Source organism: Pleurodeles waltl, chromosome 3_1, assembly GCF_031143425.1.
Source record: "Pleurodeles waltl isolate 20211129_DDA chromosome 3_1, aPleWal1.hap1.20221129, whole genome shotgun sequence".
Lineage (NCBI taxonomy): Eukaryota > Metazoa > Chordata > Amphibia > Caudata > Salamandridae > Pleurodeles > Pleurodeles waltl.
In genome coordinates this window covers 1,998,285,162-1,998,312,803 of record NC_090440.1, presented here as the reverse complement: position 1 = coordinate 1,998,312,803, position 27,642 = coordinate 1,998,285,162, and the positions used below count along the sequence as shown (strand labels likewise).

Here is a 27,642-nt window from a genome sequence, read left to right as displayed (position 1 = left end):
AAGAATACACTTCCTCAAACTTAAACAAAAGGAATACAGGGAGTTAGTTGAAGAAAAGGCAAAAGTGTATCACAGACTGGCCCAAAGATGCCTTTATGACCTGTAATAAAACAATCAAAATGCTGGCTTGGCTGGAAAAACGCAACCAAACATGGGGCTGGGTACTACAGATCAACAGCAAGAAGGGGGACACCATATCGAAACCTGTTCGAAACATTCGCTGATTACTACGAACACCTCTATTCCACCAAAACACACTATAGTGCCCCTGACAATAAGGCCTTTTTAACTGATACCACCCTCCCCCAACTCTCAGAGGAACAATAGCAACTCTTAGAAGCAGATTTTCAGCCACATGAAATAGGTCAAGCGCTACGCGTGCTCAATTCGGGCAAAGCGATAGGCCCCAATGGTCTACCCATGAAGCTCTACAAGCTCCTAGCCAGCCACTTAAAATCCCATATATTGAAAATGTGGACTGAGACACGAGCCACAGGCTGCCTCCCGGAGGACCAGAGACAGCCAACAATAGTGGTACTCCACAAGGCGGGGAAACCCCCAGACAAGTGTAGCTCCTATCGACCCATCTCCCTCCATAACGTGGAGATAAAGCTCCTGGCCAAACTCTTGGCCAATCGCTTACGTGAGGTGATAACATCCTTAGTAGACCCAGATCAATCTGGCTTTAAGCTGAATAGGGAAATGAGAATGAATCTCCTTAGGCTCTATAGGGTCCCGAGACCGGACTATATCCACTCTGCGGATGCCTATGGATGCCTCCTTGGCCTTCGACACGCTGGAGAGGAGCTACATGTTCGGGGTGCTGGAAGGAATGGGGTATGGACCCAATTTCATGGGCTGCTTGCGTCTATTATATAACGACCCAATGTTAAGGTAAATGGGACAATATCTTGCAGCTTTCACCTTCATTTGAGAACATGGTAGGGCTGCCCACTATCCCTGCTGACCTTTGCTTTGGCCTTAGAACCCTCAGCAATGTCTTTCTGACAAGATCCACTAGTATAAGGCATACACTGGGGAAAACATTGGGAAGAGTGTATTTCCCTATACCCTGATGCTATCCTGTGTTATGTTACTGATCCCGCCCCCCCATGACGATTAATCGTCTGACACAGATCCTACAGATTTTTGGGCAACATTCAGGATACACCATCAATTGGGATAAGTCCCTCATACATCTGATTACGGGTCCCATGTCTGCTTTACCTAAGGGCCTCCAAATGACCATGTCCAAGGGGAGCTTCAAATACCTGGGGATTCATGTCACATTAGACCCCCATCTCTTTTACCAATACAATTTAATTCCTATACTCGATAGCTTTGCAGCGGATGTACAACATGGGGGAGACTTGCCGTGGGTAAAGATACAACTACCCCGGATGCTCTATGCCCTCCAAAATACTCCATATCAGATACCAGATTAATTTTTCCGCAAGACGGAATCTCTACTCCGATCGCTCCTATGGAACATGAGCCCACCCCTTATTGCTCTTTACAAACTCACACGGGGTGGGGGGTCTATGACAGAGGGATCAGCCTCCCTGATATAAAAAAATATTACTGTGCCACGCAACTGATGGTGGTCAACGACTGGGCATTTGCTGCATGGGACAATCAAGCGTCCAGATTGGAGAAATTCTGGTTTGGGAAAGCATGCTGTCAAGGAGTACTTTACAACTCATCCACTGCCACTACGCTTCTACTTCAGACCCTTACCTTGGGTGGAAGAGAAAACCAACTGAGATGACCTCCCTGTGGTCCAGTGAGATTCTGAGGGAAGTGGGGAAACTACAAGGGTTTACAAAATGGAGCCTTATCAGCATAGATACTCTGTGAGATGTTTGGAAAGGGGATTTGATGCTTAGTCTGGCCCAACTGCAAGCCCAATATGACCTGGCCCCCAGGGAAGGTTTCAAATATATCCAACTCCGCCATGCACTGCTTTCACACATCCCCAGACACACTTTTATTGAGGACTCCTCTCCCTTAGAGTACCGGATCCTTACAGAACCCTTACCAAAAAAAGACAATTTCACCTAGATACAAAAACTTATTAACAACTCTCCTGACACACCACTTTAAGGTCTAAGTGGGAGATTGATGTTGGGGTCTTTAAAGAGGGGGGAAGAGAGGAGACCACAGGGGCCTTTATGTAGGTGGCGCCTCATCCACCTAGGTATCCTTCATCGTTCATGTTATCCCTGCACCACTATACAAGCCATGGGCCGGAGTTCAACAGACCTGTGTCTTAGAGACTGTGTGGAGAGTGGCACATTCTTCCATACACTATGGGCCTGCCCAGTGATACAGTCCTACTGGTTGGCAGTGCAAAAGTTGATAGGAGAGGTCTTGGGAGTGGGTATACCGAACTCGGCCAAAACATGCCTCCTGCATGTTTGGGGGGATGTCCCACCCCCGAAGTATAATAAATTGTGGGCATCCCTAGGATTATTAATGGCAAAACGAAACATAGCACATTTGTGGGGGGCACAAGAGACCCCGACTGTGGCAGGATGGGCACAAGACATGAACTGGTGCATGCTGTCTGAAAAAACAATATACTTGGGCAGGGGTGCCCCAAAAATGGGGAAAAATTGGTCTCCATGGTGCTCACACTGACTCCATCGAGGGTCATCAGAGCTCATAACAGGGGCACTTCCAGAACCCTGCTGAGAGATTGTTTTGTCTTTGGATCAACTCTGTGTGTTTCTTTATCTTGATTTTGCCATGTGATCAGCTTGTGGTTGTAACGTCACCTTGGGAACCCATCACTATGCTGCACTATCTTCTTGCCATGTTGTATGTTCATAAAATCAATAAAAAGATTTTAAAAACATAAATATGCAGGTTGGTTTGATGTCTCAGGCTGGGAGAAAATGGTTGTTCTGTCTACATTTGAGAGATTTCTGGAGGGAGAAGCAAGCTGTCACCACAGACTATACTCACTTCTCTGCTCTTACAAAACATATACCCAACTAGATAATTTTCTGATTAGCAGATCCCTCTGTATGGTGATAAAGCACACCTATATAGATCATATTGATATATCATCCCAATATCTCTAAATATTGCACTCACAAGAACTAAGGGCCTCATTACAACCCTGGTGGGCTGTTTTGGAGGTTGCACCGCCAACAGGCTGGCGGTGCAAACTCGGGGATTACGACCGCGGCTGAAGCGCCGCCGTCGCACCGCCGGGACCAGTTGTTTTCTGCCACGTTGGTCCCGGCGGTTTTAATCCACCAGGCAGCGCTGCCCAGGGGATTATGAGTCCCTTTCCCGCCAGCCTTTTCATGGCGGTAGGAACCGCCATGGAAAGGCTGGCGGGAAGGGGAGTCGTTGGGGCCCTTGGGGACCCATGGACTGCCCTTGCCTTTGGCAGGGGCAGTGCAGGGGCCCCCTGGCACAGCCCCACACAGCTTTTCACTGTCTGCACAGCAGACAGTGAAAAGCGCGACGGGTGCAACTGCACCCGTCACATGGCTGCAACACCACCGGCTCCATTTGGAGCCGGCTCCCATGGTGCGGCCGACATCCCCGCAGGGCCGGCGGCCGGAAACTCTGTTTCGGGCCGGCCCAGCTGGGATGTCATAATGGCCACCGCAGGAGTGTGGCCGCATTGGCGGCCGCACAGCGGTTACAACAGTTGTAATGAGGGCCTAAGCCCAGATACCATTATTGGAGATTCAACGATTATCTATTGCAAACCAAAAAGACAAAGGAGGAAATCCAATTGCATATCTTACAATACTTATAAGTGACAGAGAGGGGACAGCAATGTCCACAATATGGAATGCTCTGAAAGTAGTCTAAAGGGGACATTTAGGCCCTCGTTACAACTGGGCCGGCGGGCGGAAACAGAGTTTCCGCCCGCTGGCCCAGCAGGGATGTAGGCCGCAACATGGGAGCCGGCTCCAAATGGAGCCGCCAGTGTTGCGGCCGTACAACTCCCCTTCCCACCAGCCTTTCCATGGCGGTTCCTACCCCCAGGAAAAGACTGGCGGGAAGGGGACTCGTAATCCCCTGGGCAGCGCTGCAGATTAAAACCACCAGGACCAACGTGGTGGAAAACCACCGGTCCGGGCGGTGCGGTTGTAATCCCCGAGTTTTCACAGCCAGACGGTTGGCGGTGCAACCTCCAAAACAGCCCTGGCAGGTTGTAATGAGGCCCATAATCTCCATGGGTAGAGAAACAAACTGAAACGAGAAATGTGGGCAGGATTGAATAGACAACTCAAAGAGCTAGATAGGACCCACAAAAGCACTAACTCCATGATAACATGGAGACAAATCACTGCCCCCAGGGCACAAGTAAAAGTTTTAGAGTTTAAAAAAGCTGAATAAGTACTTTTGAGAACCACACAAAAATATTACCCATGGGTGAACAAAGCTGGCCACCTCCTGATGTGTAAAGTATAGGGAAAAGCAACATATGACAGAATACAAGAGATTAAAGCTCATGAAGGATATACAGACATGAAAGTCCTGCAATAATGCAAACATTTGGCTTGTCTAACGCACGTCTTTATTCCCCAGAAAACACATCATAGGCCCAGATACACACATATATTGAAAGTGCAAGTACTAGCCTTTACCGCCTTCTAAGTCACACATGCAGACAAGCCCATCACGGTTGAAATCCTGGCAAGTACACTAAAACTGAAGGTGGGTAAGGCACCTGACCCCCAAATGTTATAAGGAATTTCAAGGGCACTGGCCCTAGTTTTAACCAAATTATATAAAATACTTTTGCAGATGTAGGGATGTTGGCACCCTGCATGGCAGTATTGCCCAATGCTTAAATATTCACAGGTATTCTAGTCGCACAACTGAATTCCCTATTGCCCGGTTTGATAGACCCAGATCAATCAGGAATTATACCTGGGCAAAGCCAAGGGGACAAATGTCATTTGTAGGACAAATAAGCAGGCACTTATCCTAATGCTCAGTGCAGGAAAACCATTCAACCAAGTGGACTGAGCCTTTATGGAGGGTACATTGGTGAGATCTGGCTTCCCACCCAGGTTTGTAATGGGATATTGGTGAGACATAAGGACGCAAAGAAAAAGCTAAGGGTGAATGGCTGCTCTTCAGACCTCTTGAAAATTAGGCGGTGAATGAGACAGGGTTGCTCTCTGTCCCTGTTAAATTTCACCTTTGCAGAACAAATATGGCACAATGACAAAATCAAAGGAATTTGCATAGGAAAGGACACACTAAAATTGGGCATGTACACAGATGATATCCTAATGATGATGACGGATTAGACCTGCTCACTTCTGGCTATACTAGAGGAGATTAGAGAGTGCGAGCTAGGGTCAGTATACAAGATTATTAATGTTATAACTCAAATATTAAACCTCACCACTCCAATTTTCCTAGCTAAAAGACTACAGGTAGAACATTTGTTTATGTGGATTAACACATCTTTGACATGTCTAGGGGTTGCTATTACACATGATCTGAACAAAACAGTGGAAGCTAATTATACACTTCTAATACACAAAAAAACAGAAAGATTTGTAATTGTGCCACAGAGGAGGTCTATCATGGTTGGGCTGAACGGACACCTTAAAGATGGCTTTCCTGCGCTAAATCATTTATCTCTTTCAAACTATCCCCCTACTGACGCCAACATCTCTGATCCAAAAATTACAAATGACAATTGACCAGTTTATAAGGACTGGAAAGATGCCAAGAGTAGCTAGGCACATGTCCTCACACTCCCTCACAAACAAGGTGGGTGGGGCTCCCCAGATTTGATAAAATATTATCAGGGAACACAACTAGGTCACTTGTGGGAATGAAATTAAACCTTATCAGAAAAGCAAGGATGCTTCTTAGAGAAAACAATCACTGGGGAAAACACATAGAAAGGTCCCTTGTATGTATAAGGCCCACCGCAGCTGGGACAATAACATGTCACCACTAATGAATTTTTCTTTTTTGTCTAAAAAACATAAAAACTGATCTCGGAATTGTACAAAATACTGACAACCCCCAGGTCATTTAAGCAAATATCCATCCAGAAAAGATGGGAGCAACAACTAGATAAAAACCTCATTGTGGAGGAATGGATGGGTATTGTTATTACAGCTAAGTCAGCCTCAGCAAACAAATCCATGCAAAGAAAACCCTCTTTTCTGTTACTACACCCGGGCCACTGGACCATGGCCAGACTACACACCTGGAACATTCAGAAGGATGACAGATATTGGAGAGGTTGCAGCTATTGGGGCACATTATTCCACTTGCTATGACACTGCCCAAAACTCCATCTATTTGGGTAAATATGGTCAAATCAATTGAAATGACATACCAAGATTTCAATCATACACCATACTGGGCTTACACCACAAACAGCTATTTTCACTCTACTTGGTAAGAGGATAGCAAATTGCCTTAACAGGTGACACCTAAACAAGGGACACCATTATGGGGCAAATCTAAGTATTAGGCTTGTCAGGAATGGAAAAGATCACATCATATATAGAACAGGCCAAAAGCTTTGCTGAGACATGGACCCCTATCCTAAAATATCTTTTCCAGAACTTCAGAGACCTCTCATGCCCAAAAAAACATATCATCCTCAAGAAAATGTCTAAGATGGTAACAAGACTTACACAAGAGCATATTAGTAATTAGGACATGGCTTAATGAACTTGGTGTCAGATTAAAATTCCGAATGGCTGGCTGTGCACACTTCACTATAATGCAAGGAATGCGTTGAATGGGCAGAGGTGGTGTGTCTTTTGTTAATATTACTACTTAGTGAAAGAACGATGCAAAAGAACGAATCTCACTTACTCACCGTCCAATGGATATATGCAAGATGTTCTGTATCTCTTGAAAATAAAAAGAGTTAAACCACAAACATTGAGCGCTACTTTTACTTTATTCTAAAGAATATGGTGGGATCCTTTCATAGGACACACTTCTGCTTAGATCAGGTAGTCAATCTCTAAACTCCTATTGGTTTCCCACTAAATTCCACTTCACAGCGCTCATACAAAAACTAAAGGTACATTGATACTGCTCGCTTAGCATCACATACTGACAATGATAGCAGAGTACTAGTGATAAAGTAAACAACCACCTCATAACATGTCTCGATTTCAGGTCCCAATGACAAAAGGGACTCATTCTACTATATTTTTTTGACACTGATAGCTCACTTTGCAAGTGGTGATCTTGGGAGATATCAGCAGTATTCCTAACCCAATTCATGTCTGTTTCGCCTTCCCTATTCTTATTGATAGGATATGTGATCTACATGACCGGTCTATGGCGTATCCAACATAAAATGAAACAAGGCAACACTTTCTTTTGAATGGTCACAGATCTCACTCTCAAATACTTTTTTTTCTGATCTACAGGCCTATCCTCCTCAGAGTGACACTGGTGCCCAGGCTCTTTCTAATTTATAGGCCTGTTCTCCTGAGAGTGACATAAGTGTCCAAGTTTCATCAACCCACCCCGCAGTAATTCTGGAACTGGACTATACTTAAGTAACCCCAAAAAGACAAACCACCCAATTTCCCAAAGCCCTCAACCATATTTATACTGCAGATGTTGGTGATGTAGGATAAGCGAAACAGGGCTACGACTAGCAGAGAATACAGCGTTGGCTCATCAGCTCAAGTAAGTGAGTCAGGAGCACACAACTTCTTGTAAAGTAAGAAATTAAGTAACACCACAATTAACACATACTAATTCAAGGTAACCTAAAAGCAAATGCACTTACCACCATTAGTCATAAGGACAGATTGGACCAGGTGGAAGCAACAGGCTGGCTCCTTCTGGTAAGATGGCATGAACAACTAGAGAGAGTTAAGTAGCAAGCAGTTACACAAGAACAGAAAAAAGGTGCACACCAAGAAAGGGGGCCATGTGAGCAAACCCTCATCAGTGGAAGAACCCAACAAATACAGATAGTATCAGGCAAAGACTAGAAGGCATTACCATTCTATATACTATCAGAACTCTCTTTTAACCCGGAAGTGAAGGATGATCAACCTGGAAGTCAATGACAGACGTCTTGGATCAGGAAATCATACGATTTAGAAAACAGGACACACAAAGATGGTAGCTATTTTGAATCAAGCAGAACTCTAACCATGCACAAAGAGAATAGTCCAGTGTGCAGACAATCCCCATAGATATCCCGATGACCACTACCTCCACCTCATAAGACTGGCCAACAGGGACCTTGAACATCCTGTGGTGAAGATGGAAAAGCAGACTGCAACTTTTCTGCCAGCCCTGGAGTTGTGACACTGACAGTAACATATTTAGGAGGCCATTCTACAACATTCTGATGCAAATGCTGTGCGAGAGGTGCCTTTGGATCAATTTTGGCATGCAGCAAAGGCAGTGATAATGGTGAACTCACACTACTAATTTCACAGTGCTCCACCAATCGTAGATATGGGATGCAGAGAAAACATATAAGAGCTAGAAGCAACATACAAAAGAACAGCCTATGCCAGTCCTTTAGGGAACTACAAGAGGCCAAAGGGGAACTAGAGGTCTTACTTCTGAGTGATGCAGTTTTCAAGTTGTTCTGTACACAACAATAGTACAAGAACGATATAACACAGATACAATTCTGCCATTTAAATTATGTAAAAATCAAATTAGGAATCTCATACAACAGATTAAAGACAGTGAGGGTTCTTTATCTAATGATAATTTTCCTCATTTTACCATTCTCAAGACTGTGTCCCTCAACAGCAAGGTGAATTTCTCAGCTTTTGCCTAGCAATGAGGTCCATGGTCCAGATGGCTTTTCAGCCTCCATCTTTAAAGCATATTGTGATATCCTAGTTGAAACATTCACTAAAGTATTTATGCATTTTCTGACATCATGTGTGGTCAATCCCTTAATGAGGATTTCAAATTTGACTCCAACACTAAAACCCAACAATTAACCACATATAGACCTACTGCTTTTACTATGTAAAAATGTTTCCAAAAATACTTCATTAAACAAAGAACTGCATTTGACATTGTAAGACTTGCAACTGTCGAACAATTTAAGTACAGTCAGGCGAAATTAGTATCTTACTGGTATCAGACGAGAGGTCTCCAATTGTTTTGGTTGACCGGAGCATTTGATCTCCGTCTCTTTATTATGGAAGTGTGCGATCATAGTGCAGGGCACCGGGTGGTGGTCTCGAGCCCAAGGCACGATGGGCCCTTTCAGTGAGGGAGGAAGGGGAGAACTGGGCATCAGGCAATCTGGCCTTCAACAGCACTCAATAAATAGGACCACATCATCTCCCTCCACCCCTTTCAAAAATCCCACAAACCTGAGATTGATGTGTGAGGATCTACCTTTGGTATCTTCCACTCGACTGCATAATTCCAAGTTGGTGGTTTTGAGTGTGGACAGGGCCAGAGCCACATGGCTGGGTTTGAGGAGATTTTTTAATGGTAGGAAAGACAAAGAGGCCCCAGGAATCCCACTTGCACAGCCCTCAATGGGAGCTACAACTCTGTGTATCTCAGCTGAAGTCTGTGGCTCAGCCCAGGCCAGTCCATATAGTTTTTAGAATCTTCGGTACTCTCAGCCCCAACAATGTTGACAGGTGTGTCCTCTGCACAACTCTCCCACAAAGGTTCCAGCATCGTAGGTGTACTGTGCAGACGATAATGTGTACTGAACGGGTCATACCACCAGGCCCCATGAGGTACTACACTGCAGGAAGAATGTAGGTGACTCCGGCACCTCTCCCAGCCCCTTCTCTACTGGTGCCACAGCCTGGCATGTCTCCGCCACTGCCCATGCGGCCCCCCCACCCCAGTCCCAATAACGCACTGTCAAGAGAGGACGAGGCTCTGATTTGAAGAGGAAGCTCTTTCCATGCTTTAGGAATGATGTAAAAGAGCGCTTCTCCTCCTGATCTGGTTCTGTGTACGCATAGGATGTGTGCGAGGAGTCCTGCAGTTTGCTGTCCACGATTATTGCAAGGTTTCTTGGCCTGTGCTTTGGGTTAGGTAGTGGGTCTGAGTTCAGCTAGCCACTGTTTGGACTCCCATGGTGAGGTGATCTTGCAGAAGATCACTACTTCTGTCTTGTTGGTGATGAGCAAAAGAGAGTTGGCAACTTCAGTCATCCAGATGGTGAACTTTTTTTTGTTGGGGTCTGGCTTGTCTGAGAGGAAGAGTATGAGCTGCATGTCATCTGCGTAGGAGAGGATGTTGTAAGACAATCCATGACAAACTTTTAAAGTATGACCAAATACAGACACCTTTCTGAACTTTTATAATCAGCGAAATTAGCTGGGCAAGACCAATGTTAGTCAGACACAGTTCAGGAAGCAAGGCTAATCTCGTACTCCTCACTTGATTCTTCAAAAGTTACATGATGCCTTTCTGTGTTTTGCTGCTTTTGCCTTTGCCTATTCACTGAAGTTACTACGCACCACCAGTAATAATTTTGCATGACCAAGCGATGTGTTAATCGAACACATGTCCTTTTTATTTACACCAAATGTCCTCTATTTCCTGCCTCTTTTCTATTTTTGCTTCCACTGCTTTCCTTCACCCCCATCATCTCATTCCATTGCTTTCATCTTATTCTCCCTATTGTCTAAATATAAAAATAAAAATAAAGTTGTTAAAAAAGGAACTTCATCAAGTGGGCCTGGCGGTTGCTTGGAGATGCTTTATATACTGGAAGAGTTTAAAACCTAACAGACAAGAATTCCCCTTAGTGTTGGAGAAAGGCAATATTCACTTACATTGTAGATGCTTTGGTGTTACACAGATATTGTTTGATCATTTTTTTCATGTACGTATGTACTCTGTAAAAGACCAATGAATAACAAGCCTCTGTGTTTTGTTTGTTTTAAAAATGATTCGGCTGCTCTTGCACCATTATTAAAATTACTTAATGAATAATAAATATAGTTTGTAAAACTGCCATCCCACTAAACCTGAAGTACTTCACAGAGTTCAATGAAACAATCTTATAAGGAAAACAGATCCACTGATGGACTAAGAGGTTTCGATGACTTATTACACATTATTGACAAACTGTGATGTCAGCGAAACACATAAATTCCTGGAAATTCAACATGCACTTACAATATTTATTCTTGAAGCCAACAGTTAACAGTTTGAAATCATTACTTTTTAAAAGACAGGTTGCTACTCCAAATGACTGTAAACATTTCCCTGCTCAAAGTTAGAGGAAGTAGCATTATTAAACATACGTGGAGGCCTTCCCGATACCTAGTACGATCAGGTTATGAGTTTGTTACTTAGATAGTGCAGCAGTTCCACTTTGAGCAACACTGCCTTTGGCATTTTATAGGTCAGTTCGTCCAGTTTTCTCACACCCAGATAATAGGAAAAATCACTACATATAACACAATGAACATGCAGTCTTTGTCAGGAGTGACTGAAAACTAAATGTGTGAGTGATATCTGTTACGCAGTATACCCTACAAGATAATTGCCCCTAGTAGTGTACTGAGCCACAGGTAATAATGGACATGTTTGCTGCAATTAGAGAACAGTGCTGTGGAGCTACCATGCATGATATCTGCACCAACTCATGGGAATTCAGTGGAAAAAAATAAAGGTGAGTAAAATTGAATTTAGCCAGGCCACTTCGACTTAAGAGGAAGGGAAGAGCTACAGCAGAAAATTACTATCAGTGTAAACACCGTGCTTATAATGTTCAGTCGTGTCTTAGACATTTCTGACGTTACCTCAACCACGGCATTTTCGATAAGTCCTGAAAGTGGGGACCGTGTTGCGCTTCTGAGTTTTAACTCTGCAAGTCTGTGCTGAACTATCCGTCCGAACTTCTCTCTGGCCCCTTTCTCGATATTACTAAGACGATAAAACATATGACCTTGTAATTAAGCGCGAAAGAATTGCGCGCTTTCTTGTTTCAAATAAAAACAATGTATTCTAAGCGTCTCCCTCTCCCATTCACTTTGTCAGGACTCTCGTCCACGAAGTGCCCACCCTCTTTACATGCAGGTCTGAAGCCCCTTGTGCCCACCTAGCTTAATAAAGGGATTTCTTTCCTCAACCCAGCAGTTTTTGCTGCTCTCCGAGTCACCTTCATACAACACTCACAACAGCTGACGGGAGAGTATCCACTAGGAAAAATACCATCGTTTCCCTGCGTGTCTTCAAGAGAGCCAGGTAAACCTCTACTGGTGCTCGAAACATCCAGATGAACATTTGCACACAACGCTGCACAGGCTCTTTAAACTGCAAATCTGGGGACTTTGGAGGCAAGGAACCTTAACCAAAACGTACACTGTAATAGCATCAAGTTTTGTGATTGGTGGGGAATCACATTGAATTCCATTCCTAACTCACAAAGGAACATTTCGTTTGTAAAAGCAATTTGTCCTTTTTTTACGCAACATATTACAAAAAAGAAAATATAAAACACATTAATATTCAAACAGAACATTGCATGAATCTATAAAATTCTATTACATTACCCTTATCAACATTTGCAACAGAAATTGTCTCTGTTCCGTTTTCAACACTTGATCAGTCACAGATTAATTCTCACAGGTAAAATCTACAGACCGTATGAAAGCCCAAGATGAAAACTGAAGCAGCTCAAGACACCAAACACGTGTTTTGCGGCAAATTTTCCACCAGTTCTTCAAGGCCGTATAACAAAATCACAGAAAGGCACAGATCAAATATCTTAAAAATGATGTTGTTTGAGACGTCATCAGTGATGTCATTTAACATGTCATGAGTGATGTAACGTCATGTCAGAAGCAGCGCATTATAGGATTCAAGTTATAGCTAAATTAGCTCAGTAAACTATAGCTGGTGAATTACAGTTTTTTGTAAACATCGTGTTTTATCTTATCCTAGTCCACATATATATGTATATACATATATATATATGCACACACACACGTATATGTATTCACTGTAAAAACAAAGGTTAAAGTAATATTATAGTTACATGAAATGTTCAGTAACAACTGAACTTTTTAAACTCAAACAAACACATTAATTCACCAGGTATAGTTGCAATTATCTCAAGTAACTATAACTCACGCCCCAGCAATGCACAGTTTTTTCATTAATCATTGCATTCCAGATGTTTTAGTGATATTATCAATGATGTCATAGAAGATGTCATGAGTGATGTATTAAGCGGGATAATTAGCAGTGCACAGTGACGGCGCAACGTATAGTTACCTTAGGACACAAGATATAGTTACCCGAGATAACTATAACTGTGAAATTTCGTGTGTTTTTTTTTCCAGTTTAAAACATTACATTGTTACTGAACATTTCACCTAAGGATAACATTACTTCAACCTTTGTGTTTTTTCAGTGAATTTCTAGTTTTTTTAACATAAAGTAATATTTTGTTACTATGCACAAAGCTTGCCCCAGCTGCGCACAACCTTTAGCCAATGCGCGGTGAGGGGTTGGTTGCAGTGCCTGTCCCGTGGCCAGTCCCTGTGGCCATCACCCCTGCAGGCAGCCAACCCCATGCTGTGCATGCCTTTCCATGCCCGGGTGCCCACCCGGAGCACGTACCAAACCACACAGAGATTAAGGGGATCCAGCTCCTAGTGCCCAAATTGAATTACAAAGGGGAAGGGGCCATGTTCCCCCATCCCGAAGCCTCACTAGGTCCCAGGGAGCCCATCATTGGGGCTAAATTCTATTAATAAAGGGGAGGGGGCCCAGAGGAACCCTTTCCTGAGCCTCATATTAACTCCTGAGGATCCTATCCCCTGGAGCCAAATTAAATTAAAAACAGGGAGGTGGGCCTTATGTTCCCCCTCCCAGAGCCCTTATAGTCCCTGGAGACCCCATCCTAGAGGAAGTATCTTATTTAAAGGGGGGGTGTACTGCCCCACTCCCCAAGCCTTTCAGGCTCCAGGAACCACATCCCCACTGGGCCTTGCTGTATAATAAGTGGGTATCTCGGTGCCCACCTGGGGCACCACAAACAACATGTTAGGGGCTGCATGCCAGCTCCCTGCATGGTGTGGGAGCCGGCACTGCCCCTGTCTGGAGGGAGCAGCTGTTCTCTGCATGCTTCTTCTGTTCTATTGTTTGGTGGGACATTTAAAAATGTTCCCGCCAGATGGGAGCAAACAAATAGAAACTACTGTGTGGGGGTGGGCTCCCCTGGGGGCGGTCACAGTCATTCCTGGGATGGGCTCCCCGGGGCCTTTAAAGGCACGGGGAAGAGGGCCACATGGCCCCCCTTCCTTTTTATTTACATTTTGCCCGTGGGGATAGGGTCTCCGAGGCCTAATTAGGATCGGGTAGGGGGCCCACATGCCTCCCTCCTCAAAAAAAGAAATCATGCGTTGCCCCTCTGGGCTCTGGTCCACCTGCTGGATTTTAATTAAACAGGCATGGAGCCTGTGCCTGTGACTGTTTCTGTTTTGTTTGTTTTTTGCATATTTTATGTTATATTTATATTTATGTATATAGGGGTCCCAAAACACATTTTCCCCATGCAATTTCCCATAGGGATTTTAGACACAATTACAGCTTGTGCTCTAAAGTAACTATAACTCGCACCCCTATCATACACAGTTTTCTCATCAATAATTTTATTACAAATGTTGGAGTTATATTCCAAAAGACGCCTTAGAAGACGTCAGTACTGAAGTAATATGTGGGGAAGGTATCACTGCATGGCAAGGGCGTGAGCTATAGTTACCTTAGAGCACGAGTTCAAGTGTCTTGAGATAAGTATAACTATAACTGATGAATTTTCTATGGTTTTGTGTGTTCATAATCTAAACCTAACTATAACGTCCCTCTAACCTTTGGTTTTTTAGTGAATTTCTAGGTTTTAAAAAAAATTCTATTTCCTAACTATAACATCTCTGTAACCTTTGGTTTTTTTCAGTCATTTTCTAAGGTTTTTTTAACGTTAAGTAATATGAAATTACCTTACGTTAATCCAACCATGGCCATGGCCAGACCCTGCAGCCAATCCCTCTGTAGGAATCCAACCCCGAGCCACATACAGCCTTTGGCCATACACAGTGGGGTTGGCTGCAGGGCCTGCCCCACCCAGGGCAACCAGTGTTGACTTTTGTAGACCCTGGGATTAGCAAGGATGCATTCACCTCCACTGAGTATTTCAGAGTGATTTTCAATGTGGAACTGCAGAGAAAACGCACTTGCTTTTCCTTGGATAAGTTCAAGAATTTGGGAGGATTTGTCCTTTACAGAAGCAGGGCTTCAACTGGACACCTGCTTTGTTTATATTTGTAAGTGCTTCTCATTGAGGTTTAATTTCTGCCTTGTTGCCAGAATGGTGCCTCATCTGCGTATATATATCCATGAGCCCACAGTTTTGCTCAAAATGTCTACCCAACTGGAATACTTTCTACTGGCTAACAAGTAAGTGCTACCTCATTGGGTAAATCTATAGTGCACATTCTACGCTACCACTGCGTAAAGGACCACAAGGTAATACCCCTAGCGACCATGTCTGGCGTAATTTTGGCAATGTGACTGTTTCTCAAGCGTCTTCCTACTGAAATCTATGTTAACATGAATCCTTGAATAGAGGGTTCAACAAAGAGTTGAATCTCCACCAAACAAGGGTACTTTCACTTAGTGATATGAAGTAAGTGTTTTCTTGTTTGGTGGAGATGTGTTTATATTCCTCTGCATCATGAACACTCGGGGCCTTTTGGAAAGCTGTCCATCCAGCTGGAAAAAGGCAGGAAGACAGATGCCTACTACCAATGTATAAGGAGAGGAGGCAAACAAGCAGAGCTTCAAGGTCATTTTGCATTTTTGCATACTGGTAGTAATGAAAGGGCTGAAGGATGGACTCTGTCAGGGGAAGACAGGAAAGATCCCGCTCGTCACAGTCACCACAGAAATAATTGTACTCCAATAGAGCTGAACCATCAAGCTGGAAAAAGTCAGGAAGACCAATGCATCCAACTAATGTATAGGGTTTGAGGCCAAACAAGCAGAGCTTCATGGTCATTTTGCACATTTATATACTGGTTGTGATTAAAGGGATTAAAGATGGATTCTCCTCCCACCAGGAGAGAACAGGAAAGATCCCACTCATCACAGTCACCACAGAAGAGATCCAATAGAGCTGTCCATCAGACCACAGGTGGAGCATCAATTCCCCTGTGGTCTCATTGCTTATGCAGACAGGGAGCAGCAAGGAATGCTTAACAGCAGACAGGAAAACAGATGAAAAGTCCACTCCCAGAGGGTAGGAGGACTTTTTCTGCTCCCACCTGCCAGAAGCAGAATTACAGCTTAATAGAAGCTGTCATAACTCTCGTCAAGTGACAGCAAACTATTATATCCCGAGAGTGGGCATCTTGGGACACAGTAAGTCGGCCCTGGGAGTGGCGGTCTCCAGGGCCATTAATGGCTCCAGGAGGGGGCCCGTGCACCCCTCCTCCTTTCTGTTTGTAGGGCCGGCCCCAGGGAGGTGGTGGTCCCCAAGGCCCTCGAGGGCAAGAGAGGGTGGTCCACACAGTCCCCCCTTCTTAGATATAGGCCAGGCACCAGGGAGGTGTCGGTCTCCAAGGCCATAAATGGCCTGGGGAGCAGGGCCGCATGCCCCCGAGCACTATTTTGTTTGGCCTGTCCCGGGCAGGTGGCTGTCTCGGGGCCGAGAGCGGCCATTGGGAGGGCTATTCACTGCAAATGTTTTAATAAATGCTTTTTGGCCCAGACGGGGTCCCTTGGGGAACCCAGCAACAGGCCTAGAGGGTTAGGATATTCCTACCATGGCACGGTTAAATGGTCAACTATAAGTTCCAGCATGCTTTATAATGAACCCATCAGAATGTCCACTAGGGGGCAAAACTATGAATTAAGACATTGATGAGTGGGACATACATGAATTGTGGCGTGCCAGCGTCACCTGTGATCATGCCTTAGGGAGGCTGAAATGCAAAAGGAATGTAAGTGCTAACAATATATGTAAGTTTTCTTGACAAGATAAAAATTGCACAGGACTGCTGATGTTTGTTTAAAGAATAAAGGACTTCCTTATGTTAGAGTGAGGGCAGCTCTTTTCTTCTTGTTGGAGCAAAGTGTTTGTTGGACATATATATATATATATATATATATATATATATTTATTTATATATATATATATATAATTCACCACCCAGCAACCTTTAGACCATCCTTGTTTGAAGATATATAATATATATATATTTATTTATGCTTTTTTGCATGTGGATTTATTCTGAAATGTGGGGACTAGTTTGTAGCCTCAAGGTAATGGATTACAACCATGAAGGAACACTCCTCAGAATGTGCCAAAGGTCCATCAGTATATTTCGTACTGCAGAAGGTGTTGCAATGATATTTCCAAAGCAGAAGGTGATGCAACGACCTTGCTAAAATACTAAAGTGCCTTATCCCATGACAAAATGCTAAATTTCAAGCCACAAACATTATGTAACACAGCTGTTTGACTGGATGGAAAATTCCCATCCAAGGTTCTGACGAGCAAGCATCTCTGCTTTGAGTTCCCATAATGGGCTCCGTAGGTTTCCGAATCTTTGTGCCTCATCAAACTGGAATTTCATGTGTGTGCACTGTGAGGAGGAATCCAACCCAGAACTTGGACCCATGGTCTAGAGGGGTACATCATGTGTACCGTCTTTTACCAAATGTGACTACCATTAGCTCACTGGAATCTAGCGTACTGACAGTAGTGCTAGCAATGGGTCATTGTGGCACGATTTTTATCTGTTGCCTGCGAGGGAGAGTTACCTACCCACCTCTCCTCTGTAGGTAAATTGGTCTGTTAACCTCCTTCAACTGATCCATGTGCCCCATCCATGTGTAACATGGATAACGTATCCGTGTGTGTGTTGTGGCTACAGTAGACTGTGCCTGGAGATTGTATGTGGCATAAGATTGGGGACGCAAATAAATCTATTTTGATTTCCTCCATAAGAGTTGAACCTAACAAGAATGGCAGGGCTTCTCCTCAATGCTCCTGAGGCACTTTGAAATGGACTAGGCTTGACATTGTGGAGAATATGAGACGGGGTCATTTTCTAGTGTAGGAAAAACCCTTGCCCCCTTCCTGCTTCATACTATCCCAGAAATGTTACCCACATTAGAATAAGTGATGGTTAATTTGGAAGCCTCTTCCTCTCTTGTGTCTTTGTTTCAGGTCAGACAAGAGACTCCCAATTCCATCCCACCACCAGCTAAAATACAAGATAAATACCATGACTGGACCATGCTGGGAGTAACATGCAAAAGTCAGGAACTGATAAAAACTGATTCAGCAGTCGGAATAGAGGAATACAGAAGGCCTGTCTGAGACTGAGTATAAGTAGGGGTCAGAAACTACCCAGCCAGTGTGCCAAGATTTGCTGAGTGCACCCTGATGCAAGCAAGATGTTGCTAACAGAGGAAAACTACAAGGCGCCGGGGCAGGAAAAACCGAAGCAGCTGACTGTGGCTCAGGGTAAGAGCTGGCATCACTAAGTCATAGGTTGACACCATGAAACGCGAGTATGCCCCATCATGCTCACAAGCTGCAACATCCATGACTGCAGAGAATCTATGGAAATTGCAAACATACCACGCAGGATTGCCTGCATAGTGCCTCAGGGTCCGGTGTGAAATTGGTCAACTTGATGTACACTGTTGGGCTGAATAGTAGGATAAAGCTTCAGAACACTAGTGATAAAATGCTCAGATTGTCAGAATCTGAGTTCTGACCTTGAACTCCCAAAAGAAGTTACCAAACACACACTGTAGAAAAAGATTCCTATTATTGACAGCACTGCTCCTTTAACCTTTAACTGGAGGATTTGATCAAAGGACCACTGCAACACAATGCCATCAATGATTCAATGTTTCAGTGATTTCAAAAACTAGTTCTGAATAATGCAGCAGACTACACGCTGAGCTTTTTTTAAAGTTACTTTCTCAGGAAAAAAAAGACATGACTAAAAGATGCCATCATATACATGGCACCGACTTTAGGTGAAGGACTCCAGTGTTCATAAATTAGCATTTTAATTTCCACTGCAGAAAACAATCTTAAGATAAATATTTACTTTTTGCTGTCAGTGAAATGAACTCTGTGGTCACTTCTCAGGAGCTTATGAACCCAGATGAAGCGACGCAGCACCTTAGGTAGTAACCTTCCACTAAGCCTCTCACAGACTGTTTGCAGGTGTTCCGGGTGTGATGAAAGGATAACGCAGACCGACTCGCCCAGCACTTCACTCCCTGGACAGTTTATAGGAGGGACCTTTGGTTCAGAGCTGAGGTGCTTATCTGCAACAAACAGTGCGAGAAAAATTCAGTACTTAACAACCCAGGAGATTTAGATCTGCCAGACTACATCCCCTACTGATACCAGGCACATTGACTCATTATCAGCAAGAATCCCCTTTATACAATCAGCAATGATTTACTGAAGACTCAGTGCTCAATTTGTAAAAATAAAACACATAAACGAACAGTTTTTCTTAGGAGCACACTGCAGGAGATGCTGTGTGCAAGGGTTATCAAAAGCCATGGTTGCCTCATGTCTCTTTCTTTCACCACCCTTCACTTGATGTCTCTTTACCTTATTCTTGCAGGTTCTTTAGGTTTGACGTAAAATGCATTAATTGGCAAACTTCTTTATTTTATACATATTTTAAGAGGCTTTGGTTCAGCTCTTCAGCCATGGGGTTCTTTGACTCTGGAATATTCAGCCATTAGCTTCAGACATTGTCAATCAAGTCTTCAATAAGTCCACAGGAATATTTTAGTTTCACCATATTTCTATTGGCTGTTTTGGCATATTATTTCTCCTCCATTGGAATATAACAGACTTTTTCACATCAGAGAGTGCACTATGTAATAACACGTTAAATCTCTTCCTAATTGTTGCACTGGTGCAGGCACTTTTTATTGCTTTTGTCAGTGTTCGAGTGTGAGTGTCAAATTGCTTGGCTTTGCCAATGCCTTTTTACCACTGTTTTCTCTCTTTTTCATTATTTCCTTCTCCTCCTTAATTTTCTGTCTTTTTCCTGGGTCAACATCGGATGAGGACAAATAAGTCTGATCAACAAACATGAGTGCTTGTGTCCACCACTTACAAGCACCTACACAAATAAAGCACTGTCAGAAATGAGATAACTTGAAATACTGTTTTCCACCCCACAAACACCACCACCTCTCACAAACTAGCTCCCTCTGCACTTTGGCCCTCTGGACATTAATTCATCAAAAGGCCAAGGGTAGAGGAAGTGAGCTCTCACACCTTTTGAACCTCAACATCTTAGGTTTGAGTCCCTCACATTGACATTATAGGATTAAGGGCATGAAACTATGTAAGGTTAATGCTGCTTTTTTAAACACCTCGTATAGGGTCTTTCCATGTTGCTACTTTCTTGATGCCAGGCAAATGTCTCTATGAACACTGCATGGATGCCATATGTGAACAACCTGGATTTACAGGACCGTAAATGGTATCCCACTACACAAGATGAGGCTGATACAAGACTAGTACGTATTGGATGCCTAACAATAAGAACAACAGGGTTTCTTGAATTAGTGCTCAAAAAAGATTACTATACGCTGATGATGTGGTTATACTTTCCTGTACAATTAACGGCCTTAACGTTTTGGTGGATCTCTTTGTTGCTGTTATGGGTGATTTAGAACTGGATGTAAATACCTCAAAAACACAGCTTATGGTTTGTGGGAAGTGGAATCCAAAACTTAGACCCATTACAACCAAGGGACAGGCAGTGCCAAGGGAGACCTCTTTTTCTTACTTAGGGGCTATGCTTGACCAACACTCTGGTTGGAACCCATGTCTTACAAATCACTGCTTGAGCTTCGATCAGTCTTGTGGGGCTCTCTTTAGATTTGCCCAGATGGTTGGCAGCAAACCTGTCTTTCCTTTGCTGCAGATATATAAAATGAAGTGTTTACCTGTAATACTGCATGGTACAGAAATTTGGGGGTACTCTAACTGCAAGGCTATACAACGTGAAGAAAATTGATTCTGCAGGAATTTATTGGGGGTGGGCCCGCTAGTCAAGTCTGTTTATGCAGGAGGAGCAGGGCTTTCTTTTTGCAGAAGATTATGCAAAAATTGCCCCCATGATGCGGTGGATTGCTGTATAGAGTGGAGAGTGCACCGCATTTAACAGGGAGGTTACTGAGGACTGCCTTGGGTGTGAACTAGGCCATAAAATTCCGTGGTTTAATTACATTAAATCTATAGCCCTGTCACTGGGGCGCCACGAATTATTTCAAACCAGAACTTCTAAAACGCGCAGACAGAAAGCTTGTGAAGGAGTTATTTCTTCAGCAAACTAGAGAGAGCAGAGAAAACTTGGTTCTGGATAGTCACTCAGCCAGGGCTTTGATGCTTCTAAATACTAGCCCTGGTCCGGAACCTTATCTCTCCCCCATTAGAAACCCATGAAAAAGACTCACCAGGTTTAGATTAGGTTCTGCCTGATACAGTCTATGTTTTCCCCAGGACAATACGAGCCATCTTCAATTAAGGTCTGTCCTTGTGACAATACTTTGCTCCAGACCCTAGAACATCTGGTATTGTTCTGTAGTTATTACGCCCCACCTAGAAGAAGGTTTCTGCCGTCTGTTCATAAAGCCAAAGGTTTCTATCAATACCGGCCCGCTTTTATATACTTACAAATGATGAAGGAACCTATTGTTGCAATGACAGTTTCCGGTATTGTGAAGAGTACACTCCACTGAAATAAGATTATGAATGTGGGTTTTTAATCGACTGAAGTTTTACAGTATAATGTATGTTTTTAAAATGTTTGTGTCTATGCACCTTTGGTATTGATGGGATTTGTTATTTTTAAGCTTGTGGTTTTAATTTGTATATACATTGTAAATGTTTGCTACAATCGTGTGCTTTTATGAATATTTTCATAATCGAAATACAGGTTTTTCAATCAATCAATCAAAGGTGAATAAAGTTTTAATAACTACTTGCCAGTATAATGGAATTATGTGAAGATGTTTAAACCAATGCTTTATTGAAATGATAAGGGGTGCTATTAGGCTGTTACAATCTCAATAAATTGGGTGCTGAATCATTTGTGTCATTATTGAGGAGTTTGATCTATATGGGAGTATATGGTGGACGGTCTCCCAGGTACGTGCACCAAAAGCTTGTCCTTATTTAATTTTATTTCCATTGGTGTGTTAGGTGTGAGAAATCTTGCCTCAGCCATTTTTGTGTAAATCACTTGACATTCAAGCTCGCCTGCACACTAACAGGGAAACCCAAATTGCCCCATGAAAAAAATGTTGACACTAGTCCCATACTGCACGACTGTGAAAAAAATGGTGTAGTCGGGGCTTTCTTACTTGTGTCATGGCAGCCCCTCCAGCTATAAAAGCAGACTTTCTAGTCTGCAGCTCAATGGGATGTTGGACCTAGCCCTTTTCGCAGCGTTATCCCCAAACGTTATGCCTTCTTCCTCCATTTTTTTCTGACTTGTTTTGGTTGGCTGAAATTAATCTGGGCACTTTACCACTGCTAACCAGTGCCAAAGTGCATATTCTCTCTGTCTAAAATGTATTAGTGATTAGTTTATCAATGATTGGCATATCTGATTTATTAATAAGTTCCTAGTATAGTGCACCAGGTGTGCCCATGGCATGTAAATCAAATGCTACTAGTGGGCCTGCAACACTGATTGTGATACCCACATGAGTAGCCCTGCAAACATGTCTCAAACCTGCCATTGCAGTGGATGTGTGTGCAGTGTTAAACTGCCATGTCTACCCAGCATGTGCACCCACTTGCCAGGCCCAAACCTTCCTTTTTACTACATGTAAGTCACCCCTAAAGTAGACCCAAGGCAGCCCCATGGGAATGGTTCAGTGTATTGAAAAGGTAGGCCATGCACTGGTGTGGTTTACATGTCCTGATAGTGAAATACTGCTAAATTTGTTTTTCACTATTGCAAGGCCTCTCTCCTAGGGTAACATGGGGATCAACTTGAAATATCTGTTAAGCGTAATTTCCCATTGGAAGCAGATAGAGATGTGGAGTTTGGGGTCTCTGACTCACAATTTAAATATACATCTTTTAGTGAAGTTGGTTTTTGAATTGGAAGTTTGAAAATATCACTTTTAGAAAGTGGGAATTGTCTTGCTTAACCATTCTGTGCCTCTGCCTGTCTGCTGAATACATGTCTAGGTCAGAATGACAGTTGAGCTGTTTGCGTTTTCACTATTCACTCTAGACAGTCACAGAAAGGGAACTGGAGTGTGCCCTGCATATCCTGATGGCCCATCGCCAGGCTGATGGGTCTTCCTGAGCTAGGTGGTGGGAGGAGCTGACACCTGCATCTGAATAGGGCTGTGCCTGTCCTCACACAAAAGCAGTCTCCAACCCCCTGGAGTGTGTCTGGGGCAAGGGCAGGGAAATGCAGGGGCAAAGGCAGGAAAAAGCAGGGTCTTGTGCACTACAAAGACTTCTCTTTGCCTACTTCAAAGACAGAAATGGGCATAAGTACTGGACCTTTGACACCACCTAGTTAGAACACTTATGGACTGAGGACATTCTGGCAAGATGAAGAGCTGGATGCTGTAGGAGGGACTGCCTCTCTGCCTGTTGCTTTATTGTGCTGGCCTGCTGCTTGCTGCTTCTGTCCTGGCAGTGAAAGGACTACATCCTGCTTTCCAAGGACTTGAACTGAGCTTGCCTCCTGTTAAGAAGTCTCAGGGCCATCAAAGACTTCACCTGCCAGCGTCTGGGTTCTCTTGCTGAGAGTCCTGACTTACCAAGTGATGCCAAACCCAGTTCCTGGGCCCCTTGGAAGTGAGCCCTGGTGCAACTAAGAATTAACTAAGCACATCGACTCTAGAGCAACTCCGGAACCAGTGCCACTCTCCAACTCCGTGCCGCTGCCTGCAGCGGCACTGTGGTCCCCACTGAGCGCAAAGACCGCGATCTGCAACAAAGGCCCGAAGCTGTCGCAGCTGCCAGAGCGCCATGTGCCCAAAGTCTGTGACACCCGACTCTGCCACAGCACCTGTGGCCCCATGGTATGATTTCGACACCGCAAAGTTGGCGCCTCGCATCTTGACCTGCTTGATTCATTGACCCTGCCGGGTTGTAAGGAACAATCGCTTGGCTACCAATGTAGCATCATTTCCCCTGCAATCGTAAGGAACCAACGCCACACCACCGATGCCGCATCACCTTCCCTGCACATGTAAGGAACCAACACCTCACTTCCCCTGCCTTGCAGTAAGGACTCAACGCCTCACCTCCCCGGTAGCAGTAAGGTACCAACGCCGCTCTGGCTCAAACGACGCCTCATCTCCCTGACTCTGTGCAACATCTTTGTTTCCTCATAATTTTCCAAGGTACTGTACCTGGGGTCCATGCGACTCCATGACCGGCTCTCACTCCCTTCCGAGTAGCATCGGACTGTTGGGAATAACTCTGTTAAGATGCTGTGATAGCTCCAGTTGGAGCTATAGTGTTTCTAAGTGTTTTACTAAGATTTAGGCCCTCATTATGACATTGGCGGTAAATCCCACTTACTGCCACGCTGACTGCCGCCAACATACCGCCGCAGATATCCGTTCACCATATTATGACACACACATACCAATCCGTCACTATTCCGCCACAGACACAACTCCACCACACCAAAGGTCAGTGATAAACTGGCAGCAGCAAAACCCACACCATTACACCAACAGAACAACGCCCATCACATTATGACCCACAAATCACCACGGCAGACATTCAATGGCGGTAAACCATTGGCAGTACATACCGCCACGCTCATAATACACACACATATACAAAACAACACCACATTGGACAATTCAAACTATACACACCTGACACCCATACACACACCACACCCACACCACCATAAAACATCCCCCACTACCCACAGCCCTTTACGACTACAAACAATTGCCATGAGATAGACACCACGACCACGGTCAAGACCAGAGCCACACACCACCATCACATATACACCACCCACGCACCCCACATCACACACCCCAACACATCACCCTATACACCCTCCCCCACACTACTCACACAACACCCATGGCACCACAGAGACACCCTAGATTCTCAGAGGAGGAGCTAAGGGTCATGGTGGAGGAAATCATCCCGGTAGAGCCAATGCTATTTGGAGTACAGGTGCAGCAGATATCCATTGCTAGGAAGATGGAGCTATGGCGGAGGATCGTGGACAGGGTCAACACCGAGGGAGAGCACCCCAGATCAAAGGATGACATCAGGAAGAGGTGGAACGACCTATGGGGGAAGGTACATTCCATTGCAGCAAGACACCAGCTCGCTGTACAGAGGACTGGCGGTGGACCCCCACCTCCTCCCCCACAACTAACAACATGGGAGCAGTAAGTCTTGGCAATTATGCATCCTGAGGGCCTGGCAGGAGTAGGAGGAGGACTGGACTCTGGTAAGTCAATTCTCTACTATTATCAACCCCCTACCTCGATGCCATTACATACCCTCACCCTCACTCACATCACCACGTCCCACACACCCCACCATCACATCTCACTCATCCCATTGCCAAGCCCTGCATGCCATACCAATGCATGGACACCACTCACAGACCTGCATGGACACCTATCAGCAAAGCATGCACATAAGAGAGAATCAGCTAGCCCACCACATACCAACTCAAACAAGTGAATGCTACCAGGGCAAATACAAACAAAAGGGCAACCCACCCATGCACAATATGTCACACACAGAAGGAATAACACTGCATTTACATCCCCACAGGTATCCCAGCCAATGTCAGTGGAGAAGAGGTGCCAGCAATTTCCAGTCCCCCCACAGAAGAGGCCCACAGTGATGACAGCAGCTCTATTTGCTTGGATCTATATGACCAACCTGGCCCATCAGGGACCTCTGGACAGTCGGTTACCCACGCATAGTCCCACACCACCACAGAGCCTCCCCTATCAGGAAACACCACCACAGAACCCACCCAGCGTACCCACACATCTGTCCCCAGGACACGTCAATCAGCAGTATGTCCACCACTACAGGGACCCCAGGGCACACCTTGCCCCCAGGACAATCAGGGACCTGGCGTCAGTGGCAGTGGGCACACGGTTCAGGGGACAGAGGACAGAGGCACAGGACAACAGGGAAACTGGGGGGACTGCTGTGCGCCAGGGGAAGGACAGGCCCAGGGAACCGACTCTCCAGGAGGCACTCACTGAGATCCTGGGAGTATACCAATGTTCCTAGGATATGCTGGGCCAGATCCTGGCCAACGAGCAGGAGAACAGGCTGCTGCAGGAGAGACAGTACCAGGGGATCAGGGAGGACTTCAAGGCCATTAACACCACCCTGGTCTCCATAGCAGGGGTGCTGGCAGACATGGCCAACATTATGAGGGAGGCAGTCTTACAACAGCGGGCCCCTGCCACTAGCCAGACTACTGAACTGCCCCCCACCTCTGCTGCCGTTAGTGGACAGGAGGCCCCACCACAGGACCAACAGGCCACCAGCACCCTCCCCCTGCAGAAGAAGAACCACCTTCAAATGTTCCCTGCGATCAAGGCAGAAGCCAGAGACTATTGCCAAGACCCCCGCCAGGAAATAAGACTCTCCTGATTGTCACCCTTGTGTCCCACTCAGTCATCCTGTCCACCTTGAACTGCCATTGCTCCCCTTCCTATGCCCCCTTGGACAATGCACCTGTGCTACAAATACACTGGAACAATACCCTGGACTTTCCTCCATCATCACCCCAGCCCATTGCACTTCCCCTTTTTCTTCTTAGCACTGCAATAAACACCCTTTGAAAAAATACAAGTATGGAGTATGTGAAATGATTTAGGTATGTATTCGTTAAACAAGGTTCAAACATCCAAATCAACTGTACATTAATGTGCACACAGAACAGAACTGTAGTTGGCTGCAATGAACACACCAGGAGCGATAGTGGGGTACCAACATCTGCAAAAAGAGTTGCCAAAGGGTACAGTGAGTGGGCATAGAAGTGGGAAATCACAGCCTGCCAGTGACAATGTGAAACAAGAAAATGACAATGAAATGTGAAGTTACACTGCCTTATCTGTGTCTTACTGGAAGTATTGTCTAATCACTGCAGTTCTCTTGTCCTCATCCTCAGCCTCCTCATCTTCACTGTCCACAGGGTCCACTGCTGCCACACGATTATCTCCAGCCTCCGCCTCCTGCAGAAAAGGCACATGGCGTCTCAAGGCAAGGTTATGCAACATGCTGCATGCCACGATTATCTGGCAGACCTTCTTGGGTGCGTAGCACAGGGCCAAAGGTATGTTCCATTATCCTTCTTGTTCTCCCATGTGCCTCATTGTAACGTTCCTCTGCCCTTGTTCTGGGATTCCTTACTGGGGTCAGTAGCCATGATAGGTTTGGGTAACCTGAGTCACCTGCAAATATTGAGGGACAACATTTAGCCACACACTAACCCCGTATGGCCCACACCATACCCATACACCAACATTCACTTGGTGGGAACCAGGGCTCACCTATTAGCCACACCCGGTGCCTCTGCAGTTGACCAATCACATTTGGGATGCTGCTATTCCTCAGGATAAAGGCATCATGCACAGACCCAGGATACT

The 27,642-nt window shown here is 44.8% G+C and overlaps 1 protein-coding gene across 1 annotated transcript in view; it reads right to left on the bottom strand.

The window, feature by feature from the left end:
- Nucleotides 1–27,642, bottom strand: part of LOC138283654 (uncharacterized) — a 223,433-nt gene that overhangs the window by 107,983 nt on the left and 87,808 nt on the right. Inside the window, exons 6-7 of the mRNA XM_069221589.1 lie at nt 19,077–19,299; nt 11,742–11,865 (exon numbers count right to left, since the gene is read on the bottom strand). Of these exons, the coding sequence (XP_069077690.1) occupies nt 11,742–11,865; nt 19,077–19,299 (347 nt within the window). The remainder of the gene's footprint in view (nt 1–11,741; nt 11,866–19,076; nt 19,300–27,642) is intronic.